Here is a 25,678-nt window from a genome sequence, read left to right as displayed (position 1 = left end):
GACTCTTTGTTTGAAAGTGCAAGGTATGGATTGAATGATCTGATAGATGAAGGTTTGAAGGTGCAGGTGTCTGGAAGTGTGAATGAACAGAGGGCAGAGGTGACTGAAGAAGTTTGCAAGAGGCCTGGACGTTTGGGAGTGTTGAATGTGGAACAGGTATCGGAAGAGTCTGAGAATTATGATGTGTCCTGGAGTAGCCCCATTTCAGGAGGCTTTGGTGGTGGTGAGTAAGAAGTATAAGGTGATTGTGTCAGTACATGTCGGGGGTGAGAAACCTATAGTATATCGACATGAGGGAGTGAAAGAGAGTGAGTGTGAGTTGCATCTGCAGTGTTTGAATGGGGTGCACTATAACTGGGTTGTAGAGAAAAATGACATTTTTATAATAAAATAAAGTTTTATATATACTTACCAAGCAATTACATAGCTATTAGTTTCTATTAACCAGCAGCTTGAATTTTGAAATTCCTGGTAGCGCTACTTTTGTTTTGGCTAGGCAAGTGACCCCGCCCACTTTCGGGGTAAGAGAGGAACCAGCTTAGCAAACAAGCTCGATATGTTTATGCCATCCAACCATGCGAGGGGAAGGAAGGAAGGTTTTGATCATGTAATTACTTGGTAAGTATATATAAAACTTTATTTTATTATAAAAATGGCATTTTTATATAAGCTACTTACCAAGTAATTACATAGCTGAATCTCACATTATAGGAAGTGGGATGCATGGATTACCTATCCCAATACATTAAAATTAGTAACATAAAAGAAATAGAATTATTGCTAGCATTAGTTAAAATGCTTGCTGATTCCTTACCTGTTGAAAGAGCTGCTACAGGAAAGTACTGCCTCTGGATGGTGCTCATCTCAACGCATAGCAGCGTGGCGGTGTAGCCAGGAGTTGTCTGCTACATAGTGGGATTCCTTTGTTGCAAAGGGGTGTCTGACTGCACACAAAGAATAACAAAGTTGCCCCTGCCCTGGGCACAGTACCAAAAAACACAACCAGAGAATAAAAAGGCACTGCAATTTTCACAGTCAGTTTCAATGTCATGCAAATAATGAGCTGCAAACACCGATTTGCATTTCCAAAACATTGTTTGTATAATAGAAGAAATGGACAAATTATACCTAAAAGCCAGGGACATGGCAACTGCCCTCACTTCATGTGCTTTAACTTTCACTATGGGCAACGTATCCTCATCAATTTGCAAGTGTGCCTCTAGAATTAGATCCTTAATAAAAAAGTCCAAGGCATTTTTTGAAAAGGGAGAGAAGGATCCTTTACTGAGCACCAAAGGTTGCTTGATGGCCCATGGATCTTTTCTGTTCTCAGTAAATAGTATTTTAATGCCCTTATGGGGCAAAGGGTTCTCTCAACTTCCTCCGGACCTAGAATATCTATTAAACTTTTAATAATGAATGAGCGAGGCCAGGCGTTGGCAGGGGACTCATTCTTAGCTAAGAATCCTAAGGTAAATGAGCAAATTGCATTACCTTGAGAGAATCCAATCTTTTTATCATAACCGTGAAGCTCACTGACTCTCTTGGCAGTTGTTAATGCTACTAGGAACAGAGTCTTCCTAGTAAGGTCCCTTAAGGATAGAGATTGCATAGGTTCAAAACGTGGTTGCAACAGCCACTTCAGTACCACGTCTAAATTCCAGGCTACTAGCTTATCTTCTTTCTGTTTGGCCGTATCAAACGACTGATGAGATCAGAAAGATCCTTATTAGAGGAGATATCTAAACCCCAATGTCTAAAAACAGAGCTCAACATTGCTTTGTAGCCTTTAATGGTTGAGGTGGAAAGGCTTCTGGCAGACTTCAAATATAGGAAGAAATCACCTATTTCTGCTACAGATGTCTTAGAAGGCGAGATGTTGTTTCTCCTGCACCAGTCATGGAAGACTGTAAACTTGGCTACAACGAGCAAACTTTGCTTGAGGAATTTCACTGTAAACTTTGCTTGAGGAATGTCGTCTACAACGAGCAATAGCATCTACAACTGCCTTTGAAAACCAATCTGTAGAGGAATCCTCACAACGAACGAGCAATTCTGCAACTGCCTTTGAGAAGCCTTTCACTCAAAACCAATCTGTAGTCAGTCTGAATGCGGTTAGAGCCAGAGTGAACAGTCCTTGATGGAACCTCCTGAAATGTGGTTGTGTGAGTAGACTGGGTTTTTGAGACAATAGCCTCGGAAAATCCATGAGAAGTTCCAGCAAGTCCACGAACCATTCTTTGGCTGGCCAGAATGGGGCTACTAACATCGTCTTTACATTCTGATAATTCCGGAACTTGTTTAATACTTCTCTCACCATCTTGAAAGGGGGAAGGCATAAAGGTCCATGTTCAACCAATCTAAAAGCATTGTGTCTGTCGCCCAAGCTTGTGGATCTGGCACTGGCGAACAACACAGGGGAGATGATGGTTCTTTGTGGTTGCAAACAGATCTAGAATTGGCCTTCCCCACAGCTTCCACAACTCTATGCAAACGAGAGGGTCAAGAGTCCACTCCGTGGGGAGAACTTGTTTTCAACGGCTGAGTTTGTCTGCTAATATGTTGAATTTTCCCTGAGTAAATCTGGTTAGGATATGGGTTTGATTCTGATCCGCCCAAATGAGTAGGGCTCTTGTTGCTTAGCAAAGGGAAAAAGAATGAGTTCCCCCTTGTTTTCTGATATAAGACAGAGCCGTGGTGTTGTCCGAGTGGATGGACACTGTCTTCCAGGACACCTCCGATGCAAACGCTTGCAACCCCAGTGAATTGCCATCAATTCCTTCATGCTGATGTGCCACTTCATCTGTTTCAAAGTCCGCAGGCCTGAAACTTCTTTGTCTCCCAGGAGGGCTCCCAACCTAGGTCTGATGCGTCTGAATAAAACACTAGGTCGGGGTTCAGAGGGAGAAGCGACTTCCCTTGAGAGAGCTTGTCTCTTGAATTCCACCAAGCCAGATCATCTTTTATTTCCTTCATTATCGGAAAAACGAAAGAATCCGGGCGTTTCTTTCCGTTCCAGTTGACTTTCTGAAAGAACTAAGTTTCTCATGTGTAGCCTTCCTAGGGACACGAACTGCTCCATGGACGAAAGTGTCCCCAACAGGTTCATCTAACTGTTTGCAGAACAGAACTGAAGGGCAAGAAATTTGTTTGTCTTCTGAAGGCAGGAGTTTATCCTTTGGGGGGAGGGAAAAACCCGAAAACTCCGAGAGTTTATCCTCATCTCCAAATAAGCTATTTCCTGAGAAGGAGTCAGTTGAGATTTTGGAAATTTAACAAGAGGCCCAAATCCTGGGTGAGAAGAAGGTGGTCTTGTGAAGGTCCTCCGCACATTTTTCCTTCGACTGGGAGCGAATAAGCCAATCATCGAGATACAACGAAATGCTGACCCCCATCTGACATAACCATTTCGCCATTGGGGCTAGAACACACATGAATACCTGTGGAGTTGTCGACAGACCGAAGCAAAGGGCTCTGAACTGGTAAACTTTGTGCTGGAACACAAACCTCAAAAACCTCGAGTCCCGATGAATTGGGACATGGAAGTAGGTGTCTTTCATGTCGATCGACAAACCTCAGAAGAAGAAGGGAAGAAGGCAGCAGAAGACAAAATCAAAGATAAAGTTGAAGAAGATGAGTACATCTCACAGGACTTCTTCCTCGATCTCTTCTCTGACATCTTCTACAGGATGGTGGTCAGGAAACACAGGAACTGCTGGGCCAGCTAAATCAGGAAGTCAGGAAGTCCACACCAGGAGAAGCAACAGGAGCGACCAGGGCAGCTAAGGCAGGAGGAGCTGGCAGGAGCTTCAGGAACATCAGCAGCGGTGAAGGGGACAATCAGGCAGCTGGGGCAGAAGGCACAGCAGGAGCAGCCAGGTGACTGGCCACCAGGGCAACAGGAGCAAAAAGACAGGAGGAACAGCAAGAGCCGACGGGACCACAGGTATGACAGGAGGCAGTGGCACAGCATGCAGGAGTGCAAGAGAACGAACACCGGTTGGTCCCCCTTGTCAGGGGACAGTGTTGATACCAACGTGGGGTTCTTAGCCATTACCATCACCGTGGTAGTTGTCGAAGTATCTACTGTATGAGGGCAGCCTTCCTGTCACAGGGGACTTCAGCTGCACCTTACGATGCTCGCTGTCAACCTGGAGAAAAAAAGCAAGAAAGATTAGAAAGGGGAGACCCCTCTCACTCCGAGGGGGATTGTCCTACAAAGTGAGAGGAGGCCTCTGAGAAGAGGTTATCCAACCAGCAACCCCCTCGCCCCTGATTTTTGCTAGACAAGTGAGCAAAGAGGGTGAAGGAGAGATAGTCAGAAGGGAAGCTACCAGAAGGAATGAAGGGGCAGTCACCAAGGGCACTGTCGGAGGCAAATAACCTTCTGACAACGCCTGGCAAACCCCCTCCTGATACGGTTCCTCCTGGCAAAGCCACCCAGGACACAGACGGCAAAGAGCAACACTCGCACAAGACAGAAAAGATTACAGTCACACACCTGAACAAGGAGCGGAGGGCATGAGGCCCAAATGATATTACACCCTGGCCGCTGACCCCAAGAAACACACACACTGGGGGAAAGACGACATTACCGCAAGGCCATCAAAATTGCGGGTTTGTATATTAAATAATATCAAACACACAATACATACACAAAAACAACACAAAAGATCCCACCAGGAAAGAAGAGCTTAACGACAACCAGGCAGAAAGCTCCAAAAACAAGCCTCCACAGCATGACGGCCGAAAGCAAATTGGAATGTTTACATTCGGGCAGGCGGGACTCCCGCCTACTGGACGGTAGTTACTGCCTAACCACCTTGTTCAAGAGTTTTAACAGCCGTTTCCAGCTGCTCTGTAAATAATTCCTAATGTAAAGGACATGCAGAGTAAGGGGTTACAACTTACTTGAGAGGGTCCATGGGGAACAATACCCTGCATGCCAGGTTAGGGCAAGGCATCTGATGTTATATTAGGTAAAGGTAAATCTGGTTAGGTCATATTCTCTCTGCATGTTTTTCCCTATTAGGGTAAATGATCGGGCCGTGACACATTGCACAATTCCTGCCCTCTGAACACTTCCAGAAAATGCATTTGAATAAACCCCCATCAGCATCAGTGAGACTTGTGCCCCTCTACACTGCATAACGAGACCTCTACGCTCCTATCAAAGTAACTTTTTTCCTAAATTACAAAATAATGGCATTTTTCCAATTAAGGTTTAGCCATGCACGCAGTGCTAACTTACTAGTCATGAGGCTCTTGAAATTTTTACTTTAAACACTTTGAAAAAGTAGACGAGTGATGACATCTCAATATTTGCTAAGTCACTTGTGTAAACAAACTGCCCATTTCCTGCATTAAATCTGCAAAAAATTTGTGCCCATAAACATGGATACTGTTTCCTTTACATCAATGGTAAACGCTGGCAGCCAATGGGCTGTGGACGGGAAAGTCTAGTGAACTTTTGGGATGCGAGAGGATTAGATATTTAAATAATTAGGTAGCTGAACACCAGAATAAGGATATAAATTGAGTAAATTATTATGTGTTCATTATAATTCATTTGAAAATATTCATTGTTGTTGGAACAAATCAGATTCCTGAGGCAAATTTCAATGCTTTTGTTGTGAACATTATGATGTACTGTATCTATTTTTCGAGTTTTCCTATCGGATTTTTTTTTATTAATTAATATATATTACATACAGCAAATATCACAATTTTATAAAGAAAATTGTATTTTTCCCAACTATACAAACCTGAGGTCCTTCACATTAGGAATTACTTTAAGTGGAACCGGAAACAGCAGTTAAACTTTCGAACAAGGTGGTTAGGCAGTTAACTACCATCCAGGAGGAGGGAGTAATGCCTGCCCAGATGTAACCATTCCAATTTGCCTTTCAGCCCAGGTGCCAGATTGAGGGGTGGGATGAGGTGGGCATGAAATGTAATGTAAAGGACCTCAGGTTTGTATAGTTAGGAAAAATACAATTTACTTTAAAAAATTGTGATTTGTTCCGACATGATATACAAACCATCGGTCCTTTACATTAGGAAGACTCATTGGCTGGAGGGAGGAATCCGAGTGAGTCTCTATGAACTAACTGGAGTTCACCACACCTTGTGTTCCCTTCCTGGTCGATAGACAAGGAAGGGAAAACTGCCTCTGACAAAATGATCAGGTTGTAGAAAATGCGAGATCAACTGTCAGACTTTTGGGTCCCCTTTCCATGAAGAAATGAAGAAATGTCAGAACTTTTAGGGATAAGGCAAATATTGGGTTTGTCTTCTTGTAGGAGGAAAGAACTGATCCTGAAAGGAAAAGTTGCTTACCTGCACCGACCGCCAGATAAGGCAAATAGGAAGCATTGAGGAGAAGGAAGAGAGGGGTTTGTCTTCATTGTCATCTTGGTCTCCTGTTCCTTCCTACACAACGTGTTGAGAGGACCCAAAAAAGGGACTTGTTGGCAACATCCCAAAGGTTGCACGGTGGTCTATGATCCTCAAAAGGAAAGGTTCTTAGAACGGACCAATGCTGCAGACTTCTGAGCTCTTGGATGAAGCATACGGTGTCATCTTCTCCAACAGCAGAATACTCTCCATTGTCTCGTGAACCCAGAAAGTGATTGTGTTCCAGCATGTAGGCCCATGCCAATGAAGAGCACATCTGGAAGTGGTGAGTCTACTTCCATGCCTGCACTCTAGGAAGAGAGTCGAGATGAGGATAAGGAAGAGAGGCCAAAAGCCAAATCACTCCCCACAGTGTTTCATTCTCCCAATCAACAACCATACATCTTAGGGGAGAGACACGCCAGGGGCCTGAGACCTGTCCTGTTAGGGGGGCTCAAAGGATGAGGAGATATCTAAACCTTTCACAACGTGTTGAGCAGCCACCACAGGACCCAAGGCTCCAACCAAGAGATAACCCATGTCCTAGGACTTTCCCGGGCAACATCTCGTCTCGTAAAAAAAGTTGCCTTGGAAAGGAGAGATTAACAGCTCTCTAGGGCTCAGGATTAGATTTATTTTACGTGGCTAAAACAGACCTACAGCTTATTGTGGCCATTTGGGAAATGAAGTTCTATCACCAGATTCCTCTTATTCTTCATTCTGAGATTCGGAGTGATCTGAGGTATCCAGCCATCTCCATTGCTGCGTGTTGGTCACTTCAGTGAATCAGGGACTGCCAGGTGAACTGCTCAATGTGGGGTTGAAAGCAGGTTGGGCGGGGAGGATGCTCTCTCTCTCTCTCTCTCTCTCTCTCTCTCTCTCTCTCTCTCTCTCTCTCTCTCTCTCTCTCTCTCTCTCTCTCTGCCTTGGAAAGGAAAGCTAGCAGGTCAGGATACCGCCACCAGTTGTCCCCGAGTGATCACTGGATTGCTGAATCAGACAGAACGCATAGATCCTCCTACTGGTGCTGGAAGCTCCTCCACAGCAGCCCGGCACGACTGGGCAGAAGATCTGAATTTTTCTGTTGTGCTGGGTGGTGAACAGATCAATGACTGGACGCCCCCACAGGTCGAACAACCTTTCCACAACTTCCGGGTGAAGGGACCATTCTGTTCCTCTCCCGAGTGAGCCAGCGCCCACTTGTGCACCTGCATCGTCAACTGGTGGAGCGGGAGGGATACTAGGCCCCCCCCCTGCTTGTTGATGTATGCCACTGTTGTGTTATTGTCACTCATCAGTATCACGGAGTGTCCCATCACTCAATCCCGGAACTCTTGGAGAGCCAGGAAGGCTGCCTTGAGTTCCAGGATATTGATGTGAAGGTGCTTGGCATCTGGGTGCCACACTCACGAAGTCAGCAACTCCTCCAGGTGTGCGCCCCATCCCTTGGTCGATGTGTCAGAGAACAGAAGCATGTCCAGAGGGGGAGTATATAGGCATACTCCTATTAAGAGGTTCCTGTCATCCATCCACCAGTCTAGATCCTCTCTCACCTCCTCAGAAAGAGGGATGATGAGAAAGGACTGGGGATCTTGGGAATGGGACCAATACTCCTTTAGTCTCCATTGTAGAGACCGAAGGTGAAGATGCCCATGAGGGACCAGCTTCTCCAATGACGACCGGTGACGACTTGCCACTGCTGAACTGGCTGTTTCTGTTGAGACGGAAACAGTTGTGCCGCCTTTCTGAACTTACTGATGTGAAAGTCTGAGGGAAAGACTTTCGCTGCTACCATATCTATCAGCATCCCCGGTACTTTATCCTCTGCTTGGGGGTGAGATCCGACTTCTTGAGATTTACCACGATCCCAAGATCTTGGCAAAACTCGAGGAGCTGATCCGTGTCCTGTAGCAACTGCAAGTGAGAACTCAGCAGGACCAGCCAGTCGTCAAGATACCTCTGTAGACGTATCCTGTGTGAATGGGCCCAAGCTGACACTGAGAAAACCTCTTGTGAACACCTGGGCAGTGGTCAAGAGTTCAAAACAGAGTCCCCTGAATTGGAAGACTGACTGCCTGAGGATAAAGAGGTATTTGCGAGAGGGCGGATGAATGGGTAATTGGAAATACGCATCCTTCAAGTCCACCGTAAGTATGAAGCCGTTCTCCCTAATGGAGGCGAGCACGTGAGCCGAGTCTGGCGAATGAAATGGTTCAGGGGGAGAGGTCTATGACTGGTCTCCAACACCCCGTGGCTTTCTCTATGAGAAAGATTTGGCTGTAAAAGCCTGGGGACCGATCCGACATGACTTCCACAGCACTCTTGCTCAGCATGCCTTGCACTTCTTGCATTAGTGTGATGTCCTTTGGAGAACCAGGAACGTAGGTGCGGAGACGGACCAGTGTGATGGTCAGGGGTGGCCAAGACTCGAAGGGTAGCAGATATCCATCCTGAAGGACATCCACTATCCAGGTCTTGGCTCCATATCGCTGCCATGTTGCCCAATGGCAGCAGTTGGGGGGAACGCCGCTCCTAGCATTTTCCCTTCTCCCCCTTGCCCCCTTTACCAGACTGGAAAGTGGGCTGGAAGAGGAAGGCTGGGTGTTCCTGCAAGATCCCTTCAAAGACTGGGACTTCTTAGGGGCCAAGGAAGTGCTAGCCTGACTGGAAGGCCGGGCCGCAGTGGAACTCGAAGGACCTGGAGGTCTTAGCCACTTCCTGGAGGACAAGGCGGTCACTGTCATCGGCCCAACACTTATCCACTGCAGCATCCACCAACTCTCTAGGGAAGAGAGGTATAACCCAGCAACAGTCTGTTCCACATGGTCACTACAGACTCTGGCCCCATGGACCTGGTGAAGAGAGAATGAATGGTGCCTCTCTGTTAAGGACCAGGTTGGCCCACAGGTTTGCCATCTGGTGGGTGAGGTAGAAGATGGCTCTACCTCCAGACTGGCACAGTCTCCTGAAATCGGAGTCCTCCCTGCGTACGATAGTGCCCTGAGAAGGCAGCCACTTTGGATACTGTGAACGACCACAAATCCAACCAGGAGACTGTCTGGAAAGCTGCCATGGTGGTGGCTTCCAGGGTTACTGCCTCTTGCTGCAAGAGAGAAATACTCTCTGCAGTGAGTTGCTGCAATGAGAGAACCGGACCTGACAAACCAGGCCTGGGTCAACCTGTTTAGGCGGCAATGCCCTTCCGAGGGCGTGCAGAAACACTTCAGTCGAGGCAGAGGAGGGGGGTGCAGCCTGTCCGAGAGGTTCGATCGCAGAGAATTGTCTTGCCCAGACACAAGACCATTCACACCAGACCAAAACCTGGGTTCCTTTTTCAGTCCTCAGAAGGATTTGAGGTGCAAAGGACCATCCACAGACGAGGCCGTGGCCCCTTCCCCGAGGTCATTGTGCTGATGAATCAGTGCAATTACCTCTGCAAAGGTCCTCTGTATCTTGGGGGTGTCCGTGTCCTGGGGGGAAGAGGACCCTTGAGTCCTTCCAGGGTGCAGTCCTCCCGATCTACTTTCCCTGCAAGAGGGAGAACCTCGGCAGACCTGTGATCCTTCCTGCACCACGCGGGCATACGCTCTGGTAGATCTGAGAACCGAGCCAGGAATGTAAGCCCCAGAGGTCGAACTCTGGGGAGAAGACTCACAGGAGTTCCTCCTGTCCAACTCGCACCTCCTAGGGGGAGCCCAGGAGGTTGACAGGACAGGTGAGGAGGATTGGACACCCCCGCTGGTCTTGTTGGCGGAACCAGCAGGAGCAGCAGGCGGGGAGCAGTCACCAACCTGTGGTGATAACGGCAACCTGGGTCGAGAATGCTTTCACCTCAGCGAAGCATTGTCCCGAGGAGAGCGGAGTGGTCCACGTGAGTTGAGCTAGGCTGGCCATGTGAATGTGACCGGGGACTGAGTAGAGTCAAACGTGCAGCTGGCTGGCGAGAACTTGCGCTGTCCTCTAGATGGGCCCCAGACTTCTTTGAGGCCGAAACCTTGCGAGAAGACTGAGCAGGGGACCTCTTCTCCATCTCGCCAGGTGTCTGGATTTGAGAGACTGGCACACCTTCCTGGGAACCTTGCTTGGCACTCATAAAAGTGCTAGCAGGAAGAGTCAGTTCACCTGCTTGTCCAGACTCTTTCTCCCGTCCTATGCCTGAGTCAGTACGGAGAGAGAGGTTTCTCTGGTGCCAGACAGGGGTACCTGGGTCTCCTCAGAAACCAGGCTACTCAGCGCAGCTCGCCAATGAGTGTCGAACACAGTGCTGGCCTTAGAAGTAGACTTCTCTGGCACAGCAGCGGGAGTGCAAGCCTAGGTCTGCATGCCCTCGGCTCCTGAGACAACTGACCCGGGGGTCAATGAATCAGTTCCCTGGCCCGTGGGCCAGGAAGAGCCGATGAGAGATCCCACTGCCTTCCCTGTGGAAGGGAAGGAGGCAGTCCCTTAGAAGTCTCAGGGCGAGACTTCTAGGGGGAGGGGGGGAGAGACAGGCTTCTTCTTCGGCTGGTGAGTCTCAGAAGAAGAAGAGGAGGTTGCAGACGACCAGGACAACGAGGAAGAAAACAATGAAGACGACGACACCTTCCTAGACCTCTTCTTCGACTTCGTCATCTTCTTCAGGATGGTGGTCAGGTACCCCATCCAAGAGGGAGTAGCATAAGATGCAGGAGCAGCCAGGGGGGCCAGGGGAGCAGGTGCAACAAGGGCAGCTGGAATGTCGATGGTTGGGCCAGCATCTACCACGGCAGATGGAGCAGTGTGGGAGCCAGGTAGGCCATGAGCCGGGTAGGCCAGGAGCCGTTGCATGGGTAGAGGCACAGGTGGAGCAAGAGCAGGAGCCAGGCTGGGCCGAAAGTCAGGAAATCCAGGAGCTGGAACTGGAGTTGGAAACGAGCGTGGGACAGCAGGAGCAGGTACCAAGATATAAGGCACCAATGACCATACTGGAGGGGCCAGGCAGAGATAACGTGGCCAGGAAGCCGGGAGGCAGCGGCATGGCATGGAGCGCAGAAGGAGCAGCTGATACCTGGGTGCCCAGGTGTGTGGAGACAGTCACAGGAAGCTTGGCAAATGACATCATGGTGACGGTTGATGTGGTGGAAGTGGCAGCTGTGTGGTCGTCACAGGAGTGCCAAACAGATGAGAGATCAGGCCCTCCAATGATGGAACATCAGGTAGACAGAGGTGCAGCCAGGTAGATGTGAAGTCAGAAACCTGCCCACCAAGAGATGCCTCCACTGCCAAACCTGAAGGCAAAGTTGGGTCAAAAAGGGAAGCCTCTACTCGCACCAGGGGTAAAAATTCCCCCCAGAGAGAGGAGAGGCCCCAGAGAGGATGTCCTGATCATCTGCTCCCCCACGTGGCCTTCCACACCCGATGAAGCAAGTGAAGAAGGCAAGGGGGAGTCCTCACCGAAGGAGAGGCAGCAAGAAGGGGAAGCTTGCCGGGAGGGAGAAACGATCCCCACAGGTTAGCCACCAAGGGAGTCACAGGGGCTGTATAACCCTCAGAAGACACCTTGGCTGGCTTCCTTCGGTACTGCCTCCTCCCCTCAAACTTCGCCCATTGCTCGGCAGACCAGGAACAACACTCCGAGCAAGGAGAATTACAAGAACACACACACGTCCTCTGCAGGTGGAGCAAAGGGCATGTGGGTCCATATCAATATGCGAGAGGAAGCTATTGCACTTCTTCCCTCCTACCCCAGGAGATGAAAGCTAGGGAAAGGAGGGCTTACGGGGTTTATCAACATTTGTAATTAATCAAAAACAAGAAAGATCCTACCGGAATAACAGCTCAACAGCAGTCAGGGCAGAGAGCGAGAAACATGTCTGCAGTGCACAAGGGCCAAAAGCATATTGGCATGTTTACATCTGGGCAGGTGGTACTCCCCGCCTCCTGGATGGTAGTTAACTGCCTAACCACCTTGTTCAAAAGTTCAACGGCCATTTCCAGCTCCGCTGAAAGTAATTCCTAATGTAAAGGACCAACGGTTTTTATATCATGTTGGAACAAATATATATTACATATATAGTGTAAGTTTTGTCAAATATAATGGTGTTTTAAGTGATAATTTTGAATTTAAAACCTTTATTTCAGTCCTGTATCTTGACGTCATGGCATCTTGACTCTTGTACCAATTCTAGATAAATTGTCATACTCAACTTTTCTTGCATTTTTGCTGAGAAGTTTACAAAAAGTGGTAACATTTTTATTCAATTATATACACATTACATGTCTGGAAAATTGTTCCTGAAGTTTTACTTTGATGGAGTAAAGTAATTTTATGGACTTAAATCAATCAAATAAAGAAAAGTCCTAACAACAAAATACTACATTTTTATCAACAATTCACTAATAGGAAACAAAATGTTGTTTTATCTTCGATATGATTCTTAGGCCATACATACACCAACACCAAAATGGGACAAGCACCATTTCATTTCTTCCAAACCTTGTGCATTTGGAAAGTCACGTGTTACTTTATTTTGTTCCAGATAACAGCGATAGTTATCTTTTCTGACCTGGGTGTTCAATGTGTCCATTTTGGGTGTTTCTGGCCCATCTTACATCAAGATTTTATGATCTGAATCTATCCGCCAAGAGCTGCCCAATCATTCCCAATCTCTGATTTAGAAAAACTTTCCATGCCAGATTCTACAAGTAAGACCCGGACCAATTTGTATTTTCCCAATTTTTTCACCTGTTCAGCAGCCAGCAGTTGTTCTTAAGATAGCTGAAGTGCGGCGTTCTCTCACCCCGTAGTTCCTAAGGCTGCTGCCCAGGATAGTAGGACCTAGGTCAAGCTGATTAACTGTCCAACCAATCACAACCTACGATTCATGGTCACACAGCAGTCTTTCTTTTCAAACTCATGGTAAGTCAGATTCCCCTCTAGAAGGTGTTCCGTGTGTCCTGTTTCCCGTTTTACATTTGTTTTGTTGCTAGGTTAGGTTATGTTTGGCAGCAAACAGAAGAAGCCCAGGATAGTATGCAGTTTGTCGTACTGTTTTGTAACCTGGTCGGCTACACTGAATACAGACCATTACCTCTTTGCCAGATCAGGTTATGAGCTAGTTGCAGTTTGTCATTTTTGAATCTTTCAAAATGCAGATACCACTTGCCCAGAACATATGAGCTTGCCAAGAATCTTTCAAAATGCGGATAAGGTGCCCAGACTGAGAGCAGATATATTAAAAAAATCAGCATTACAAAATTAAGCCCATTCTAATGTAGGTAGGGAGGTAGGGAATAGCCTAACCGATGTTTCTTGTGTAGGCTACAAGTAGCCTAGGCTAACAGTTTCCGTCCGCCCCTAATGTAGGTAGGGAATAGCCTAACCATGGTTCTTATAGGTTACAAGTGCCCTAGGCTAACGGTTTCTGTAGGTGCATCAGGACCTACTGTAAGGAGAGTGGCAGGACAACATTTTGTGTGCAGAGTACCGGGTCAGCCTCACATATGTAGTGTAGCGGGTCAGCCTTCCATATGTAGCCTAGCAGGACAACCTTTTGTATGCAGACTAGCGGGTCAGAAACTAGTGAATTTTGTATGTTACAGCTGGCAGGAAACCCGACTTTTGTTCCCCCACCCAAAACCCCGGTTCCCAACAGGGTCCCCCTTACCATTCAGTAGTTTTCCGGTTGCTTTTTCTTTTGGCAATACCATTACGAAGCACAGGGGGAGCAATTTTTTTAGTCATGTTTTCTATAGCGAATTTTTGGCGCCAAAAGTGGGGTCCCCCGGTCATTCACAGGCTCCATGGCAACATAAACACACTACAGGTTCATGGTCATTTTGGTTTGTGTATAAACCAGGCTTGGTACCAGTTGGCTAGCCTTGCTCGTTTGCCGTCAATGAATCTTGAAAAATTCACACAATTCTCGATAATTTTGCTGGTTGTATAAGTTCTGTTAATAGCAAGTCTACCAAAATGTACCAGTCACCTTAGCTAGAGCCAGAGTAGGAAGCCTAGGCTAACGATTGTACTATAGGCTAGCACCTAATCAGTTCCTCGGACGAGTCGGTAGAGTTTTCGGCTAGCACTCTGCTAGGCCCGAGTTCGAGTCTCCGACCGGCCAATGAAATATTAGTGGAATTTATTTCTGGTGATACAAATTCACTTCTCGGTATAATGTGGTTCGGATTCCACACTAAGCAGTATGTTCCGTTGCTAGGTAAGCAATTGGTTCTTAGCCAAGTAAAATACGTCTAATCCTTCGGGCCAGCCCCAAGAGAGGTGTTAATCAGCTCAGCGGTCTGGTTAAACTAAGATATACTTAACCTAGCACCTAATCCCCTACTTTATTAAAGTTTCCCTATGGTAACATTCTTTAAATAAATATCCTAAATACAATACAGCTCTGATTGCAACAGAACAGGTTATGACCCTGCAAAATAACATACAACTTAACTAAACACTAAGGATTAATTTACCTGATCTACGTTGGACGAGTGGTCGGAGAAGAACCTTCAGCAGTAGTAGAGAACCGTAGTAGTAGTAGTAGTGAGAATACACCTGACACACGGATCATCTGTTATGCGGAGGTCTTACCTTTTCAAAATTACCCACTTACTTTCCTTATCTATTCAATCTTTTTTTTTTTTTGTTTACTTTTTATTCTATATTCTTCCATGTTTTGTACAGAAGTTCCTGTCTTTAACCCAGCTAATACCAGTGTGCTTTATTATGCTTTGATCTTTATTAAACTTAATTTCTGAAGTGTTTTTGTTATGTTTGATTACCTGTTGCTAGATTTTGTTATTATATTTTCATGGTATGTGCAAGTATGACACCTGGGGAGTTCAATGGGACTTTAGGGTACATGGAATAAATGAAAATTATAAATTTCAGACTTTCTATACCTGAATGCTTTTTTTATACAGCATTTTATTGATATAAGCATGACAAAAAAGTAAAATAATTTGAATTACAATCATATGAACACATACATGTACAATCATGCGTGCAAGCACAGCTATACAGCATGCACTAATGCAAAGAAAGCAAGTAAACAAATGGGAATAAACAGAAAAGCAAAGTTCCTGTACTGAGTAAATAATAAAGGAAACACTTCATGTAGAATACATAAAAAATAGATAACATAAAAGAACATAATAAAGGTTTGTGGATAACTGTACAACAGAAAAGGGTATGTGCATTGGAAAATTCTATTTTTCGTGAAATATTTGCCAGCATGAATTTTCCCATTCTTCTTACACACCATGCATCTTCTTGAAGATACCAGAGATTCAGTACGATGATTAGTGTTGTCTGTCCTTACTTCCCTTGGTGGGAGAGCTTTGCTTCATTTTGGGCCTGACCTTGGGGCTTTTGAATGCATCCTTTCAGGCTTTGCTCTTTTGACAAGGGTCTGAACAATAGACCATCTATATTCTTTGTTAGGAATTGTCGTTCCTGTGCTGATTTCATAAAGCCGCCAGAAAAACACCATCACTGTGTCCAGAGCAGGAATAATAAGAGGAAAATACCACTTCTTTCCTATAATTGCAGGGCGAAAATCTGACAAAGATCTGTCGAACAAATCGACACCGCCCATGCCTTTATTATATGCTTTTACTATGAAAGGTTGTTCAATGTTCACCATTCCTACACCTTTTTGCCACGCTAATGGGATAGACCTTCGCAATTACTGCAAAGAGTAACAACAGCATCATCATTCCACGTAACGATTTCAACATTTCATATTCCAACTCATTCAGAGTAAGTATAGCATTTCAAATCGTCAATATGAACTTACCATTGGCGTATTCAATTGTTCCTAGCTCGATGTACACTGGTTAGATTGGCGTGATCACAATCTCTATTTCACGACCCTCATCCAAAGCACACCTCAAGAAATTCTCCTTACATTTAGATACGCATATCTCCTAAAGGAAGTTTCCCTAAATGTACTTTAAGATGAATAGGAATACTTAAGTGGATTTGTAGACACTTAATAATTATGGCTGCATTCTTGAGTCCCCACTAGCTCGAACTACACTGTTTCAAGGTTATGAAGAGACTGGCTTCATGGCCATCTCTGACCTACACCAAACCGACTCACCAACAGACAAACAACCAATACCGGTGGTAGTTAAGCATTATTACACGTATACTTACAATTGAAACAGCTAAAACAACGCCTTTCATTACTAAAAATACAAACACAACAAAACATGATATCCTTCTTCTACATAATACGCATTTCCACCTTACGTAAATTTAAAGAGAATATATAAAACTATACTACAACTTGCGGAAAAGTACAATCTCTCTCGTCGAAGTTTCGACAATTTCCTTCTGATCGATAATCATATGATCCCTTGGCTTCTTTTTCATATCTTTTGCAGTAGGCAATGGGCAGTGCTTTATTCTGTTTGATCTGATTGTACCAGTGGCATTTATTTCCTTTCCTTCCAGATCTAAGACTATGTCATATGAAGTAAAAAAATTGTCAAAATAGAACCTGTGATTGGTAGGTTCAGTACAAGCAGAAATGCATTCCCGGATTACTCTGCTTCCTAAAGGTTCCTTGGACGACTGGTTTTCTGAATTACCTTCAAAGATCTTTACATAATAGGGCATCCCAGTTGAACTAGCCATGATCCATGATTTGAAGCCAAATCGTATTGGCTTTTGTCTGATGAATTGCTTGTAGGAATGACGTCCGTAATAAGGCGTCATAAATTCGTCAATATTCAGAATTTCATGAAGAATTCCAAATCGCCTAATGTTTTCATTCCGATCATACAAAGGTTTCACTTTAGCCATTTTCTCATTACCAAAGTTTGCATTGTCAGCACAATGAAGAAACTTCTTGATTTCCTGAAACCTATTTCTGCTCATAGCTGCAGCAAAGATAGGGCATTCAAGATCTTGTGCTTTGCTCCAATAATCCTTCTCACTTGATCTGATATTATATCCTGATAAGAACAAGAGTCCCATAAAATTCATAATTTCTTCTAATGTAACTTCAAAGCTTTGGCAATTCTTCTCACGTTTTGCATAACGATTAGTTTCATGCACAAGGAGTTCAATAAGACCTTCAAAGACCTTTATGAAAATATCCCATTCATTTGAAGAAGATGACGCTGGAAAATTCTGAGAGAGTTTCTTAGAAGCGTATTCGCGGTCCTTCCCACTTTTCGATTCCATGTCTTTCCTTTCAGTATTGTTCTGCATCCAGCGACGTTTATCCCTTCTTTCAGTTTCTTCTATGTCTTCCATTTCTTCATCATCTTCCACAGGACTCATAGTATCTACTTCAGCAGCTATTTCATCTGGAACACCAGAAGGGTCAAGAGGATCATCATCATTTATATCTTCTTCATCACTTCCAATTCCACCCTCTGGAATGCCTGTGAAGTTATGCATGTTCAAACCTGCATATAACGCGGTCTGCAGTGAGAGGAGTGTGTGTGTGTGTGTGTGTGTGTATGCTATGTTGTATGTCTGAGTACATGCCATGTTATGTGTGTGCGTGTCATGTATTAGTTTATGTATATGCATGTGTTTGTTTTGTATATAAGTGTAAGATGTGTGTGTATGTGTGTGTGCATGCACCTAATCAACATTACGAGTGTGCGCACGTTATGTTTTAGTTCATGTATATCCATGTGTTTGTTTTGTATATGTGTGTGTGTGTGCAACCAATCTAAATAGCGCAAGGGTGAAATTATAATTTTCCCACTGAAATTCAGAGTGCGATGTTATTGTTGATGCTTTTATCTCTTTATATCAATGATCAACAATACATTGTTTATATCGATACCCGTAAGTCCCATTGACGCCATCAGTTGTCACTACGGAAAAATAATCTGAATAAAATCAGCTAATACGTAAACAATTTGCAATACATATGTTCTTTTTGAAGGAAAATATGTATTCTATTTAATTTAGAGGGTAATGAATGTGTAAGGTGACATTTACTACTTTATAGAAATGAAATAGTGTGTAACGGTGAAATATGCAAAATCACTGAAAATTCAAGTCATAAGAAAAGCTATAAAATTTTAGAAAATCATCATTTTGCTTCGCAGACAAGTAGTTTCTATCGATATCTGCATCTTAAAACAATTTAAAGTTAAAATAATCTTGTAGGTAATTTATAAAGAATATTTTAAAAAAACTCAGGGAGTCAATGACTCCTCAGAATTTTTCAATAAATGTCTTCTTTTCTTGCACAGTTGCTACAACTCTTGTTTTTTTCATCTTTTCCAGTATAGCAGTCTAACACGAAGAGGACAGCCTTTACCTTCGTGCTTATTTCTGTCATTGAACATTGTCGTTTGCCCTCGTCTTTTACATCATTAACAAAGCTGATCTATCATCATGAAACGTTACTTCTTTAATAAATTCATTCTCCTCTGCTACATATTTCCAAACCATCTGCTTTTGTATCTTATATTGGGTAGGGTGCGACGAATGGTGAAATGTGCACGTTCTTGCGGATTGCTCGTGCACACACACAGAAACAATTGTTTCCGACAGCGTTTTATACGTAAAATACTATTGGTAAAGGATACGATTATCAATGAAACTGTATTACGGCTAACAAACGGGAACTAAGCTCATCCAACAGATAGAGGAAAGGTTAATTTCGGAATCATAGGATGCGAGTTGACAATTGATTTCTTACGCAGAGTGTAGTTTTAGATGGCATTGACGATAAAAGTATAAGCGTACTTCGAAGGGCTTTGTATGCATTTTTTTTGAAAGAACGCATTTACAGGTGGAACAATATCTGATCGGTCCTGCAACTCGAACTGAAAATTGATAAACTCATAAAAAATTAATGACTGGATCTACTATGGGGAAGACGACAGCTACTAACACAGAGAATATAACTTATGCAAATCAGGTGAAGGAGAATAACTTATTAGTAATAACGTCTACACAGGCTTCAGATAGTCACCATGAAGAAACGTGAGGTTGTCAAAACACTTCCATTGATATTGTTGCTAATTTTTCACACTGAGGTAATCGACGAAAAAAAGTGGGGGGGGGAAGGGCTGAAATGATAATGTGTTGAAGTATTACAGGCTGCTCCAAGTGGAAATGCCTATATCATTCTAAAATCTGATGCTGAAAATCTAAAGGCCACCTCGTTAAATGGTAACAAAGCTATGTTACGATGAGGTATGTACAACATACTTGACAGATGTCATATGCTGACCTGTTGCTACTGTCAGAAAAAGGATGGTAAATTTTCAAGGATGTACCCAGAGATTTTATTTGGAGAGTGCGGATTGGGATGGGATGGGATGGGAATGGGGATGGGGTGGGGTGGGGTGGGGTGGGGTGGGATGGGGGATGGGATGGGATGGGATGGGATGGGATGGGATGGGATGGGTTGGGTTGTGTGAGTTGGGTTGGGTTGGGTTGGGATAGGAGTGAGGGAGGGCAAAACGGTCAGGAATGATTTGCATATGTGACGTAGCCTAATGCACGGGTCTGTACAGATGCTAAAATAATTTTCAAACGTACACAAACAACATAATAACACAGTATTGCAATACAATGACTACATATCGTATATGGTAGAATGGTATAACACATTCAGTAATGTATTACTTGGGTTTCAGAGCTTTCTGTACTTTGCGGCTGCAGTAGTGGTAAATATATATAAAAAACTTAACAAAAAGGCATCTAATCAATTTTTTACTCCATTAAAATTCCAGTTATTACAGTTAGTGCTATCATATTTCGAAGAAGTACTCCCGAAAGTGTAAACAGAGGTGTATGACCAATAAATAAAATAATAATAAGTAACAATTTTACTATTAATGGTAGTAGCTACAGTTAGTACAATGTTATGAACAAATCATTTCCTTATCTAGCAGAGGCCAGAGTATCTGGAGCAACCCCGCCCAGAAATAGCCTTGGGCGCACCAGTCAGAATCAATAATGGTTACAGGCACATGGAAAATCTCCAAACATATACAAAATTCTTATCGGTTACACTGGTCTATTTACATGAACATATATTAATGTAATAAAACTATTATGAATATTCAGTCGGCAAACTGAGCATATTGAATTAAATGATAATCATAAATGTAAGAGTTTACTTCTTCTAATAAAAGTACTGATAAGCCTCAATGTACAGCAAAAGCACAAATGTTACATCAAAAGACATTGCAAACAAAAATATCATCATTATGACACAACTTTGTAAGATTAAAACAATCGGTAAGTGCAAACTGGGGATGGAAAATTATACGTTTTCAGCAATCAAAATGTAATTCACAATTATTATTTATCATCTTTTTTTTTAGAACTTTTCTCTTAGCTTTCTGTTAGCAAGCACAATGATCATACCATCACAATCTGGAGACTTCAACTGTTCGATTACTGAAATGACTCCAAAAGCAGAAAGTGTTATTAGATATTGTTTACCGAAATTTACGTAGCCCAGCTATTCCTAAAAAAAAATGTCCACTGGAACCGATACCCAGCTTTTTATTCGGACATCTGAATTCAGAATTTTAGGCAGAGAGAAAAATAAAATTTTATTTACTAATATTGCATAAAAACATGAACTGTTGTCTCGTAAAGTTAAGATTGTAAATTGAGGACTTGTGTTTCCAGAGAGTCTAGTTATTCTCTTAATTTTCGTTGTCAACGACGTTTTTCTACGTCACCATAATAATGATATAAATATGAAGCATTTGGCATACCAACCTGTTATTATCTTGCCGATTCCCTTGCAAGGAAATTAACACAGCTGTCAGAACCATCGTCATTCTTTCATATTAGGCCCAAACAAGAAATTAAAAAGACTCGGCAGAGATACGCATATTTTGTACGAATTAACTCATGGGTCACATTCCAAAAAATTTTCACAAACAGCTGACATTTTTCAGTCCATTATAATAATCCTTTAGTGTTCATGGTAAAATGAGTGTTATGACATATAGCAGTGTTTTGAAAATCAAATCTACTTTCAAATCTAATGAACGCCTTTGGCTACGGTCAGGAAAATAAGAACATTACAAAACCTTTACACTTCATTGTTTTCTTAATAAAAATGAAAAACTTACACAGCCTACAAGAAGTGTGACGGTTTAAGAGTTCCTCATCCACATAAGAATTTCTCCCATTTCAGCCTCTTATTACATATAGCAAACCCAAGTATTAACTTTTGAAAGGATACGCAATTGGGGTATTCGTCTCGCCAAGCAAGCTGCAGGAACGATAGTACTAGCATTCCGAGACTACATTCGTAAATGCGTAGAAGCCAAGTTTAAAGCGATATAAAATTTCGAGGAGTAAAAAAGCACAAGTTGCACTGAAATATGAGTCGGATACTGTCACCTATTACAGCGCGAATACATGTAAAATAAAAAATCAACATATACGTAATTTTTCCATCTGCTACGCAAATATATAGTCACCGATATAAGATAAACGTTTTCCTGACAAATCACATGAGCCGAGGCCCCCAAACACCCGCTGCCTCTCACAAACAGTATCATTATTCTTGTTACAATATTGTTGACGATAAATGATTTGAAATATTCAAAATAGTGGCTTCGTTGAACGATGTACTTTCACAGGATATTTTCTTCTCATTCCATTTTGTCAGCGTCTGTTAATTTATCATCGAACTGTTTTTCATTTTGAATTTATGCAATTTTTTAACCATTATACTGTCTCTTGTCAAATTTCTTAGGCGTAAATGCAGTAAAGGTAAGAAACGAAATACTCAAGTTTTTAAGATTCATTTAATCATGTTTTACCAAACATACGCTTTCACTAAAAAAAAAAAAAGTGTATGACTACCTTTTTCTGGGTATCCTTTATGCTTGTGCACCTTATTTGACCAAACTGACAGCGCGGATCTCTCGTAATCCAAAACTGGTTCTACACTACAGAAGGCTCATCCACAACGTGTAACAGAATTAAACAGCCGATATCAAAACTGGACGTCAATTATATAAATTTTTTCCATTTTTTCGTTCTGAGCAGATGTAGAAACTGTTTTTATCTTACGTACTGTTCCCCTTTCTCTTGTATATTATCATCCAGAGATAGTGAATCTGAATACTGTACAATATCCTTAGCGGTAGCATGAACTGCTTATACGATGTTACATGGATGTTGTGATGATGTCAACTTTCCTTCCGCTGGTCATTCTGGTTGTTAACAGTTATTCTGATTCTAATTATAACTAAGAATAATTGCAGTTTGCATGCCGTTGAGCTTATATTGCGCCTTCTCAACTTGGCGTACAAGTTTCTTCGTTTCAGTAGGTAAATTAGTTCCTCATTGGATGGGTCGATATCATACTCGGCTAGCACTCTCTTAGGACGGCGTTCGATCCTCCAGCCGGCCAATGAAGAATTAGAGGAATTTATTTCTGGTGATAGAAATTCATTTCTCGGTATAATGTGGCTCGGATTCCACAATCAGCTGTAGGTCCCGTTGCTAGGTAACCAATTGGTTCTTAGCCACGTAAAATAAGTCTAATCCTTCGGGCCAGCCCTTTCTAGGAGAGCTGTTAGTCAGCTCAGTGGTCTAGTTAAACTAAGGTATACTTAACTTTAGTGGGTAAATTATAATGCAGCTGGCCGAAGTTCATTTATTATCCCAACGTCCCGGTAGTCCTCGCTACCATTTACAAGAGGTGAATGGCACCGGGGGAGCATTGAGCATACATGGTATATTCATATACGAAAACGGGTTTATACTTTATCTGCTGAAACGAAGAAACTTATACGTCAAGTTGACAGGGCTCAATATAAGCTCAACAGCATACAAACTGCCACTTTATTCAACGAATTAATAATATTATTATTATTATTATTATTATTATTATTATTATTATTATTATTATTCGTCGTTTTTATTTAGTATATTTCTGCAAAATATAAAATGCTCTCTAATTTTTCTTTACTTTCGAGTGAAGTCCGAAGAACAATCATGCAAGTGGTATAGAAAACATCATACGCGCTACTGTAGATTTAACAGGAATCGTTGCATTTCGTGTAAGCCTATTTGTCCACGCAAACGGAATGTCCGTAAATTATATGGATTTTCCCTAGTTTCAATTGCATAAGGCTGAAGATCTAACACCATACTAATTACAAATAACTTAGTTCAGAATCTCTGCATCAATTATGTATGTTTACTCTCTTGTTCAGCAATAAAGAGATGCCTTGTTTGTCTGAAGCCCTCTTCTTGAACTTCATGTAACCTGCTTAATATAACATGCTCCAGGTCATGCAACATGCTCACAGCGGGCAAGAATCCATCTATACTTCTTACAGATGCAGTACACAGGTTTTAAGTGCCACTGAATATGTCAGACGCGATAAAAACTTCCGACCGTAAGTCACACTCAGCCAAGGATATTCTCTTCCTAAGCATGGTGTCATGTGACATGAGCCTGTATGAAGAATACATGTGATCCAGCATTAGCCTAACATACCTTTGCCTTGCAAGTATACTCCAAATGTTTCTTTTGCTCAAGACAGGATTTGAATTTTGAAAAATTCTTCTAGGCAAAATATTATGGGCTAACCAACCTGCTATCTATATTGGCTAAGTTGTGTCTGCTTACCATGTGCTTCTAGGAGTTAGGCTAAACTTACAGTAAAGGCTACATAATCATGACTGACAATGGTAATGCTTTTGATATTATGCTTATTCCTGGGATCAGACTCCCTCAGCAGTTCAGTATAAGTTCTAATGTTTCAGAAAATTTGAAGAGTTTTAAGCAGCATTGGAAAACTTGTCATTCTCACCCACTGAGATACCCAACCAAATGAAGGGCAGATTGCTTTCTTCCTACACACTCTTGCTGATGATGCTCTTAAAGGTCATAATGGTTTCTAGTTAGTTACTGGTGATGAATCTAGAACTGTTCAAGAAATCACTGAAATATCTGAAGGTTTACCTTTAAGACACTACTCTCAAATACTGCCTTGGACATTTATAAAACAAAGATGACCATCTCTGTATCTAATCTAGCTGAATTGCTTGGAAAGATGGAGAGGGACAAGGAAAAAGAAGGATAAAGGGAAATAATAGAGACCTCACGGGGATGACAGCTCTTCTTTACCTGTTCTGTAAACAAAACTCAAATACTGTCTGCATAATACAAAAGTACATCCTTATGTAAAAGCTGATGTTACATGTAAGTTGTTGTGAAGAAGTAATGGTCATTAACACCAGTTAAATAGCCAACATATGAACAATGTCAACTCATGGAATTAACCTACACATTGGTGACAAAAAGAACAAACAGAATACTGCAACATTTAGTGCCAATGAAATATGAAATAACCACAGGAAGAGATGATTAAGTGAATGTGCACATACACACTCATACACCCACACAAATGCGCGTGTGAAAATAATGAATTTAATATGAAGTGACCACGAGAAAAGGTGACTAAGTGCATACGTGTGCACACACATATAATATATATATATATATATATATATATATATATATATATTACTAAACTCTGAAACATTTGTTTGTTTGTTTGCACACTGGTGCTGCTTTTGCTTACTATTATTAGTAGGGTTAATATAGCTGTGTCATCTTTCCTCCCCCTACCCTTTCCTCATACCCTCCCCTCCCATCCCCTTACCTCTTCCCTCCCCTACCCATAGACTTTTCTGACTATTATTTGTAGGGTTAATTTAGCCGTGTCATGTTCAGTAGAATACCTGTTGCTGTTATCAGTTATGTAAGAATTATTTGTAACTAATGTGGTATATAAAACGGGCCACGGGTGGTCTTGGCAAGATATAAGATGGAACATTGTCAAGATGCCATAATGCTTATACGAAGGTATGGAAATGCTACTTTTTTCATCATAATAAAAAAGTGACCCAACGGGCCACGGGTGGTCTAGGCAAGATATTTGATGGAACGGTGTCAAGAAGCCATGATGTCTATACGAAGGTATGGAAATGCTACTTTTTTTCATCACAATGACATGAAACCCTAACTGGCCCAAAATTTTCAACATTTAGCAACCCAACGGGTCACGGGTGGACTAGTATGATACCAAAACTCTGAAATGTTTGCTTGTTTGAATGCACACTTCGAGATTTTTGAGGCTGCAGCAGGGGGAACCAGGCAGCTGGATTCTTGAAGACTTCTTCATGAAGCCGTGATAATCGAATGGGTGTTTATCCAGGAGTTCTTTAGGAGCTGAAGACGGCTTCACAGGATCCTGGAGTCGTGAAGACGTCTTCAAGAAGACTTAATTGAGATATACTAAATATATATATGTGTATATATATTGTGTGTATATATAT

At 42.7% G+C, this 25,678-nt stretch overlaps 2 protein-coding genes across 3 annotated transcripts in view; both read right to left on the bottom strand.

The window, feature by feature from the left end:
• The window catches only part of Ppox (protoporphyrinogen oxidase), a 600,782-nt gene that overhangs the window by 33,324 nt on the left and 541,780 nt on the right, over window positions 1-25,678 (bottom strand). Inside the window, exon 1 of one of the 2 annotated variants that reach the window (XM_067127752.1) lies at window positions 14,833-14,956. The exons of the other annotated variant lie outside the window; for it this stretch is intronic. The gene's annotated coding sequence lies outside the window, so the exon portion shown is untranslated. Of the gene's footprint in view, window positions 1-14,832; window positions 14,957-25,678 lie in introns of those variants that run through there. 2 annotated transcript variants of the gene reach the window in all.
• Window positions 15,705-17,773, bottom strand: LOC136850640 (piggyBac transposable element-derived protein 3-like). Its single transcript, XM_067124384.1, has 2 exons — window positions 16,957-17,773; window positions 15,705-15,853 (listed from the first exon to the last, which is right to left on the bottom strand). The coding sequence occupies exons 1-2, from the start codon at window positions 17,771-17,773 to the stop codon at window positions 15,705-15,707; spliced, it is 966 nt and encodes a 321-aa protein (XP_066980485.1).

Source organism: Macrobrachium rosenbergii, chromosome 3, assembly GCF_040412425.1.
Source record: "Macrobrachium rosenbergii isolate ZJJX-2024 chromosome 3, ASM4041242v1, whole genome shotgun sequence".
NCBI lineage: Eukaryota > Metazoa > Arthropoda > Malacostraca > Decapoda > Palaemonidae > Macrobrachium > Macrobrachium rosenbergii.
This window is presented reverse-complemented; position numbering and strand designations above follow the sequence as displayed.